General features: G+C 39.6%; 1 protein-coding gene across 1 annotated transcript in view; it reads right to left on the reverse strand.

Moving 5' to 3' along the window:
• Window positions 1–2,106: 2,106 nt before the first annotated feature.
• The window catches only part of L2hgdh (L-2-hydroxyglutarate dehydrogenase), a 35,057-nt gene continuing 26,673 nt past the window's right edge, over window positions 2,107–10,490 (reverse strand). Inside the window, exon 11 of the mRNA XM_031357724.1 lies at window positions 2,107–3,477. Within this exon, the coding sequence (XP_031213584.1) occupies window positions 3,282–3,477 (196 nt within the window). The 3' untranslated portion in view covers window positions 2,107–3,281. The remainder of the gene's footprint in view (window positions 3,478–10,490) is intronic.

The raw sequence follows: 10,490 nt of genomic DNA on the forward strand, positions 1-10,490 counted from the left end.
TGTAGCCCTAGCTGTCCTGGAACTTGCTCTATAAGCTAGTCTGGCCTCAAACCTCCCTCTCCCTCCTGAATGCTAGAATTAAAGGTGTGCACCACCACTGCTAGCCAACTTTAAAAAGTATCTTTACAGCTGAGCAGTGGTGGCATACGCCTTTAATCCCAGCCCTTGGGAGGCAGAGACAGGTGGATTTCTGAGTTCAAGGCCAGCCTGGTCTACAGAGTGAGTTCCAGGACAGCCAGGGCTATACAGAAAATCCCTGCCTCAAAAAAAAAAAAGTAACTTTATTTTCTGTGCATTGGTGTTTCACCTACACATAATCTGTAGACCACATGCATGAGTTACAGACAGTTGTGAGCTATAAAAGAAACTTATTTGCCTGGATAATGGTAGTCTCAGAGGTTTACTGCCTCAGTCTGCTAACTAGGCCTAGCTCTGAAAGCTTCTAGCCTCTTGATACAATCTTTTTTTTTTTTTGGTTTTTCGAAACAGTGTTTCTCTGTGTAGCCCTAGCTGTCCTGGAACTCACTCTGTAGACCAGGCTGGCCTTGAACTCAGAAATCCGCCTGCCTCTGTCCCGCAAGTGCTGGGATTAAAGGCGTGGGCCACCACTGCCGGGCTCCTCTTTACAATTTTATCTAGGCCTAGAATGCTTTCAGCCTCTAAGACTGACTGCTGAATAAGCTTACACTCTCTTGTTCTCCCTGAGCTCTGGCTAGCTGGCTGGGCAACTTGGCTGTTCTGGGTTGAATGCCTCTCCTAGCCGACCTTCTGTCCTCCCTCCTCTTTTTCTTCTTTGTGCTTAGTTTCCCTTTCTTCCCTCTTCTCGTGAGAGTTGGGATTTCCCATTCTGTCAAATCTTTCTCTGATTTGTCACTTTGTCTGCCACTCAATTAAATATCACCTTCAAACACGAAAGCTTCCTTCTACAAACTAACTCTATGTTCATTGTTTGGGATTAAAGGTATGTGCTAAGGCTGAGCCATACCACAACTAGAAACAGGTTTTTCCAGTGAACAACACAATCTCAGGGCTCAGTGTGATCAAATATCCTGCAACAGTGAGCTGCCATGTGGGTGCTGTGAATTGAATTTGGGTCCTTTGGGCCAGGCTGTGGTGGCGCATGCCTTTAATCCTGGCACTTGGGAGGCAGAGGCAGGCAGATTTCTGAGTTCAAGGCCAGCTTGGTCTACAGAGTGAGTACCAGGACAGCCTATACAGAGAAACCCTGTCTCGGAAAAAAAAAAAAAAAAAAAAAAAAAAAACAAAAATAAAAACAAAACAACAACAACAACAAAAAAAATTGGGGTCCTTTGAAAGAGCAGTCAGTGCTCTCAGCCACTAAGCCATCTCTCCAGCTCCTCAGTAGAGGTTTTAATGGGAATAAAATATGATCATAACACCAAGAAACATTAAAATATTTTAATACTAATATACATTTTTATTTTCTCAGAAAGACACAAAAATTCTTATATATCAGTAATTAACAAAAAGGTCCTATTGTCATAAATATCAAATATTTTACAAACAGATTAACTGACATATTTTAACTATTATTTTGGGGCATACAATACAGACCCAAATAGAGTAAGGATCGCTTCCATCATGATAGTTACTTTGTGTTTTATATTTTGTAACTTTATTGTTTCACAGCTTAGTGTTATGTGCACAGGTCTTACAGTGGATGAAACAGCATGCACACTTCTCTCACCACATCTAAAAGGAAAGATTCTTATCTTATTCATAAAGTAAAACAATCTTAATGTAATGCTTGTATCACTAAAGTCTTACATCAGAAAAGTACTCTGTGCAGTGTGTTCTTTTGGAATCAGTTGTTATGGGGGACCATTAGGGTTTGCTTTTGCTGTAAATGGTTTCTGAATGTTTCAATATGCCTAGTCCAAGTGTTGAGTAACTGTCTTATCTATTTACCTGGGATATGCTACCTCTTGAACTGAAGCCCACAATATGTAGCCTTTTAAATTAATGGACTACATAGTTTAATAAATGTAACCAGCAGGGCCGAAGTGAAGAGAAAAAAAAAAAAAAACAAGAAAAGGTTTTCCTATCAACATGCACATCCTTCTCATACATCCATCACAGTGTTGGCAAGGAAAACGAAGGTTAACCCTGAGAGAACACTCAGGAGAGGACAGTTGACATGTCTCCCCTAAGTGCTGGCTGTTACCATGGCCAGGATGCCAGTTCTTCACTTACATTCCTAATTTCTAACTTCCTGAATTGTTAAGACATTTCACTAGCTAAAACATACACGTGCATGTGCACACGCATACATACATATATACAGTATACAATACACACATATATACATATATACAGTATACTATACACACATACATACAGTATACATAGTAACAATATAGCACTACACACACACATGCACACGTGTACACACAGTATGGCACTTGGCACCAACTCAACATGTTAGTGAAGTAAATATGAAGAATATAAGGCACTTTCGCGGTTTAAAAAAGTGAATGCCTCCAAGTTAGATATTAACCAAAAATGGAGAAATGTCCTCACCAAGCTTATAGGACTTCTGAAAACCCAAGTAGATATGAATCATTAGTAATCCTGGCCAACATCCTGGGAACCTTAGCGTGCCCAAGGGACTGAGGTGTGAAGCACATAAAATTACACAGTGGCACACCCAGGGTCAGGATTTTAAACTGCACAAATAAAACCAGTCCTCTTAGGGACTTTGATTTCTCAGCCATAGAAAACTGCAGTGTAGGCAACAAGCACACAGGCACACTGCTATTCACATGGAATGATGGTGCCACACTGCGGGACTGCAAGAGAAAGACTGACTTTCTTCTATGATACTTAGAAATGTGAAGTTTCATTTATTATTTATTCTTGAAATCAAACCATTTTCTTTTTTCTAAATAAGCAATTATTTAGAAAAAGAAAAAAAATATTATAAATCCAAACATGCATTTAGGGATAGTCTATCTTTTATGTTGTCTTCCCAAACGTTCTGTAAGAGCCCATCCTAGACTGAGGTGGGTGGGGTAACTCTCTGATGAACTTGAAGTTTCAGAACAGGTAGTGATACACTTCGTTTCTTTGTTCACAAGAATATGAACCTGAATTTTTTTAAAATTATTATATCTACTATATCCTGTTAATAAGTCAATGTTTATTTTAGCCTTAAAGGCATGATTTTAAAATTGTTTTCTTAAATTGTAATTTTAAAACGCAGCCAGTAGACTCTGTTGCTGATATGGGGGCTGTAACGCAAGCACAATACCCTGCGTCACTCATAACTTAAACCTTTGCTGGACTTCCTCTGCTATCATTCTAGAAATTGCCAGGGAGGATGTGGCAGCAGGCGAAGGTGCATTTCTCACATGAAGAACGTGATCTCCAATCTCGCCAGTACCTCCATCAAACACAAAATCCTCTACCAGATTTCCATCACTGTCCAGAGCCTGGGCTCGTACTCCAGCAGGGCCTCTGCAAAAGTAAAAGCACAAACAAAGTGCTAAGCATCTGAGCAAAGAGTGAGGACAGCCTACAAGCTTTCACAACATTCTTAAGGCAATTAAGTCTTTATCCTAAATGCAGTTATGTGGAAAGCCACTTAATCCACGTTTAGCAAAAGGCTGTGGATGATACCCTGGCCAATGCATAGCCTTAGCTAGGGACCAATGCATAGCCTTAGCTAGGGCAGAATGACTATTCAGTAACAGTGAAACATATATGCCACATAAATATCCAAGCAATTCATTTCTTGTGGATAACTGTTCTTCCAAAAGTAGCAGGCAAATTCACATTTAATTGGAATAGATGTCTTTATTTAAAATCATAAACTTAATCTAGAACTCAATCAGTGGCCATCAGAGGCCGCAGCAGACTTTCCATAAAGCAGTGGGTAGGAGCTGGTTCCAGCTGGACACTCCATATATGGTATTTTTTTTTAAATTTTATTTTGATAAACTATTATTAAAATTTATGGGAAAAACTAGTATACTAGTTGGGATTTTTAATTTCTTAATAGTTTAACCTCCAATATAAGGAAAATCTCCAATTACTTATAAAAAGATGGCAAATATAAAAAAATAATTCAGCAGCATGTTAATATTATAGTGAGTCAACTCAAGTTCTGCTTTTTGTTTGTTAGGCCAGGGTCTAACTATGTAGCCCTGGCTGTCCTGGAACTCACTCTGTAGACCAGGCTGGCCTCAAAATCACAAAGATCCACCTGCCTCTGCCTTCTGAGTGCTTAGACTCAGTCACTAGGCCAGCTTTATTTTATTTTTTAACTTTTTTGTTTTTTAAGATAGGGTTTCATGCAACCCAGGCTGCTCTTGAAGTCCATTTGCAGCCCAGGATGACCTTGAGCCTTTTTTAAAATTCACTTTAAAATTTTTCACTTGTATTGGGGTAGGCTTAAGAAAAGGAAAAGACAAGGTGAAGCGACAGGTAGCTGATGGTTCCTGCCCCCTGCTGGGCAGAGGAGGAATCCCGAGCACAGGCTCTTGACCAAGGTTCACCTGCTCTGGCTGCTCCGCACACTCTTGAACACTTGCTTGCAGACCGTAGCCCTGCGCTTCAAGGCCAGGGGATGCTCATTACTCTTGATCCACTGAGTCCACCACATCAGCCCTTCTCACCTTCCTGCACGAGCTGGAGCTTATCTCTACCCTAGCACACTATGGACAGGCACTTGAAGTCATCTACGCCTGTGGATCCTCCCCAAACTCCTTCCCAACTGGAAGTCCATGATGTAGTTCCAAAAGGTGCTCAGTGTGTGGATGATCATAGGGTTGGCTTCCTGCACCATCTCTTTGTCTGGCTTTGGCAAATCGGCCAAATTGACATGGAGGCCACACAGGTATTCCTCAAAACTCTCACAGTTCAGCATCTTCCAGAACTTATCAAAGTTCACAGGCGTTTGGGGGACTGACTGGCTCGTCATGGTCAGCTACAGAGGAGGGAGCACTCTCAACACTGAACTTCCTGATCCTACTCTATTTATCCTGAGTGCTGGGATTCCAGGCATGTGATACCATGCCTTACATTCTGCTTTGTAACTACAGGAGGGTTTTTTTGTTTTGTTTTGTTTTTTTTAGATTTAGAATTCTGCTGTTTTATAAAAGTTAAAAATTACAGATGAAATTTGAATTAAATCTGTTCAGAATTCAAAATAATCTCCTTTAAAAGTGTTCACTTTCAAAGCATAGCATGAAAAAAAAAAAAACCAACCTATCTGTGCATCATTAAAACACAATGAAGCTAGGCAATCATGAACAGTTTTTATTAATTCTGGGGCAACCCAGATAAAAACCTGAGGATACAAAGAGCAACATGATAATAACACTGTCCTTAGAACTCAGCCTGGCTCAACAAGGACAAGGACAAAATCAGCTCCATCTTTCTCCTGGCAACTGCTGAAGGGCTGGTGTGGTACGTAAGTAACCTCAGAGGAACACAGAGACTGAGGACAGGGCAAAAGCATTCGGTCCCACTGTTCACTTACAGAGCTAAGTAATAACTACCAGTGTAAGAAAGTGCACGTGAAAAGTGAATGATCTGCTCTAGAGAATCAGGCTCTGGGGCTGGGAGGACCTCCTTGTGAGCATCTGATACAGCAGCAGAGCACAGAAAAATGGCCCTGAAATGAAACTTCTGAGGACAAAGATCCATACTAATGTGGGTCCCTTCTTTGCAATCTGTACAGCTTATTAACTCAGCAGCAGCACTCCTTGATTCTCTTAGCAAAGAAAGTGGCTGCTGGTCAAAGTGCCTGTGGCCTTGTTGCCTTGTCCTTGTGTCTTCCAGGGGACAGTCACTGGCGCTCAGCCCTGTGTAAAGTCACTTTCCTCAGTACAGAGCTTCGAACTGTATATTCCTCATCACTGTTAAGCATGTTGCAGTTAATACTGATTAATCACAGCAAGGCATGTATCTACAGTTATTTCCCATATAAAGATAAATTATTTCTTAATACCTTTGGCTTAAGTGTCCAAAATCTGTAACTCAAACTAAAAATAAAACATTATGCTTTTCTTAAGATCAGACTACAGTTCACACTAGCATGGAATGTGCAAACTACCAAACTCCTCCTGCTTCCCTCTGAGCATCTTAGGAAGCCTTATGCTCTCTCCTACACAGTATAGTTATGTGCAGCCTTTCCTCTTAGAAGACTTCAGCCTGAGGGAAGCACTGTAAAATGAGACCTTAGAATAGATAAACCAAAACTGCCTCTTGGGAAGACAATGTCTTGTCCAACACCTACTTCACCTTCATGTCTAGACTTTAGTGTTAAAGTTTACAGACATTCAATAAGTTATACACTATATTTTTAACAATTTTTTAAGCAAAACTAAAAGAATGATTTAGCAAACTAAGAACTGTGGATTCAATTATATTAAATAGATTGCTTGCTGTTTGTAGGTTAAGTATGATAGCAAGGTACATCCTGAATACTAAAATATGTCCAGAAACAACAGCAGCTGAATACAGTAACAAACTGCATTCTTCCGTCTGAGATATCCTATACTGCAGTATTGTCACATGACAGATACTGAGATCTTTGGCTGGTCCTAAATAGGACACAGCCAAATGCTTATAAAATGGACAGATGAAGTTCCTTATTATATTTTGGTGCCAAGGTTTTTTTTTTTTTTTTTAAAGATTCCTTTTTTACTAAGAGACCTTCAGTTTTGCCAGGCATAGTAGTGCATGCCTATAATCTCAGCATTTGGGAGGGAGGCAGGCAGGTCTCTCTGAATTCAAAGGTCTACAAGTCAGACCCTGTCTTAAAAATATAAAAATAAATAAAATAAAAAGAAGACCTTAGAGTCTAACATACTATTTATTTTATTTCCTCTGGGGGAAATAAAAATAAAGTTCCTAATGCTATATTATCTTGTTTTTGTGTGATGGACATACACAATTTTCAAATTTCACTGAGCACTTTTTATTGTATGTAGATATTTTATTGCATATGAATCACACATCAATTAAAAACATAAACTCGGGGCTAAAGAGGTTAAAAGCAATGGCTGCTCTTCCAGAGGTCCTGAGTTCAATTCCCAGAAACCACATGGTAGCTCACAACCATCTATAATGAGATATGGTACCCTCTTCTGGCCTGCAGGCACACATACAGGCAGAACATGGTATACACGACACATTTTTAAAAAACAAATATAAGCCCAATGGGAAGAATGTAAGGTAGGGAGAAGAACTACAAAATGCCACCTTCTGAGCATAACACAGCCAAAGCCATTGCAATAACAGCTCACAGCAATGTGGATGCCTACACTGGGCCAGCACAAAAACAGGCCTGATGAGAGTCAGGTATAAATGGGGGCTCCACTCCTCATGCTGACCTAGCCGTTAACTGATAAATTCTGAAAGCAGTCATTGCTTTCAGTTGTGGGCCCAATCGTGAGCCAACAAGGTTCCAACAAAGAGTTCTGAAACAAAGATCGTAAGTCAGCTCTGACTAAAACCAGTAAGTCACAAAACAAAACAGAAACCATGATCTGGAAAAGGGGATTGATAGGAATGGAATGGAGGCAAAAACGTGTAAGGGGAGAAAAATCATCAGAATGTACTGTATGCATGTATGAAATTGTTAAAAAATGAACTAAATAAAAAGACAAGGAATATCTGTAACCCAAGTCTCTTAGTTATTAAAATCTTCCTATTGCTCTAGGGCAGCATCAGTACCTCTTGGCAAACAAGTTTGCAATTTCTTCTGTTTGGGGTATATGGATACCAACTGCATTCCCTCGATGTCAGCTCTCTCTCTCCTCTCCTCTTCTCTCTCTCTCTCTCTCTCTCTCTCTCTCTCTCTCTCTCTCTCTCTCTCTCTCTCTCTCTCTCCCCCTGTCTCTCTCTCTCCATATATATGCATATCATATATATGCATATATATATCATATATATTCTTGATATATATATATATATGTATAATATATATATCAAGAATGTTTCTTATATTTTCTCTTTAATTTTGTAATGTGGCAGTTACCTAATTCTCTAGACTAGTGGTTCTCAACCAAAGGAAATCCTGCCCCCTAGAGGATATCGGCAATATCTGGAGACATTTTGGACTGTTACAAATGGTACTATTAAATACTCTGCAATAAGCTAGACAGGCCTCACAGCAAAGAAGTATCTGATGCAAAATGCCAACAGCACCAAGTTACAGAGGTATCTTGCTTTTGCATTTTATAGCACAGTATAGTTTCCATTCTTGCTTGAAATTTTACTTTTGAATTCCTTAATAAGACATTTAACAAAACGATACACGAGGAAAGGGGGTCATCGCCTATATGACTTCATCTTTTTACTTCCTTACAGTGCTAACAAACTCAGTAGCAGCAACACATGGCTGCCACCATACTAATCAGAAAAGAATGTGAGGAGCTTAGAATTAACATAAGGGCCTTAGTGACAACCACGTAACTTTTGTACACCTCATGTATATATAATAACTTCACATTCCAGTGTAAGGCATAATAATAAATTATTGTTCACAATGCTTTGCTAAGCAATAAGAATCAAGATGAATGACTTTGGTAGCTACTGATGATACTTTAGGGCACAATTTTTAGAGTAATACAACCCTCCAAACGTGGCTTCTCGTAGCTTGTTATTCCTTTGCAGTATTAGGGATCTAACTCAGGACTTCTCGTATGTACGATCTGTTAGATTTCACTATCTAACACTTAATGCTTATGGCACAGTATTTACAGGACATTTATGGTCTGAATACACTGGGTTGCATGACAAATAAGACAGGCAGGGACTGAGGCTTCAAGCTGTGAAAAGCTCTACAGATCTTATCATTAAATATCTCAGGTATATAAGATATCAATATCAAAAGATATACTCTAATGAAAACTGGAAATAATAAAAATAAAATGAATAAAAAATTAATTAAAAAAAGAAAGAAATCTATGTGGTATTTGCAGATCCTGATCTTCCTTCCCTAGAGGTAGCCACTTTTCTGAATCAGATATTTATTAGTTTTATGATTGCTTCTTATTTTCACACAAATAATATGTGGTATTAGGCTTGGTTTTTTTTCTTTTTTCTTTTCTTAGATGTTTTCTTTATTTACACTATCTCCTTTCCCGGGTTCCCCTCCAAAAAAAGAAAGAAAAAAAACAAAACAAAACAAAAACTAAAACAAACCCCTGTTCCCTCCCCCCTCTGCCTGCTCACCATCCCTTCCTGCTTACCTGCCCTGTCATTCCCCTTCACAGGGCCAAGGGCCTCTCCTCCCATTGATGACTGACTTGGTCATTCTCTGCTATACACATGCTGCTGGAGTCATGAGTCCCACCATGTGTACTCTTTGGTTGGAGTTTTAGTCGCTGGGAGCTATGAGGTTAGTTCATGTTGTTGCTCATCCTAAGGGGCTGCAAACCCTTCAGCTCCTTAGGTTCTTTCTCTAGCTTCTTCACTGGGGACCCTGTACTCAGTCCAATGGATGGCTGTGAGCCTCTACTTCTATATTAGTCAGGTACTGTCAGAGGCTCTCAGGAGACAACTATATCAGGCTCCTGTCATCCAGCACTTGCTGGCATCCACAATAGTGCCTAGATTTGATGATTGAATATAGGAAGGATTCCCAGGTGGAGCAGTCTCTGAAGTGTCCTTCCTTTAGTCTCTGCTCCATAGTTAGTCTCTACAACTCCTTCAATGGGTATTTTGTTCCCCCTTTTAAGAAGGAGTGAAGTATCCACACTTTGGTCTTCGTTCTTCTTGAGTTTCTTGTGGTTTGTACTTTGTGTATTCCAATCTTCTGGGCTAATATCCACTTATAAGAGAATGCAGACCATGTGTGTTCTTTTGTTCTTTTGGTTTAACTCACTCAGGATGATATTCTCCAGATCCATCCATTTACCCAAGAATTTCATAAATTCATTGTGTTTAGTAGCTGAGTAGTACTCTATTGTATAGATGTACCACATTTTCTATATCTATTCCTCTGTTGAGGGACATCTAGGTTCTTTCCAGTTTCTGGCTATTATAAATAAGGTAGCTATGAACATAGTGGAGAATGTGTCCTTATTACATGTTGGAGCATCTTATGGGTATATGCCCAGGAGTGGTATAGCTGGGACCTCTGGTAGTACTATGTCCAATTTTCAGAGGAACCACCAAACTGATTTCCAGAGTGGTTGTACCAGCTTGCAGTCCCACCAGCAATGGAAGAGTGTTCCTCTTTCTCCACAACCCCGCCAGTATCTGTTGTCATCTGAGTTTTTTATCCTCGCCATTCTGATCGGTGTGAGGTGGAATCTCAGGGTTGTTTTGATTTGCATTTCCCTCATGACTAAGGATGTTGAACATTTCTTTAGGTGCTTCTCAGCTATTCAGTATTCGTCAGTTGAGAATTCTTTGTTTAGCTCTGTGCCCCATTTTTTATTAAGGTTGTTTCTCTGGAGTCTAACTTCTTGAGTTATTTGTATATATTGGATATTAGCCCTCTATCAGATATA

Source organism: Mastomys coucha, unplaced genomic scaffold, assembly GCF_008632895.1.
Source record: "Mastomys coucha isolate ucsf_1 unplaced genomic scaffold, UCSF_Mcou_1 pScaffold6, whole genome shotgun sequence".
Lineage (NCBI taxonomy): Eukaryota > Metazoa > Chordata > Mammalia > Rodentia > Muridae > Mastomys > Mastomys coucha.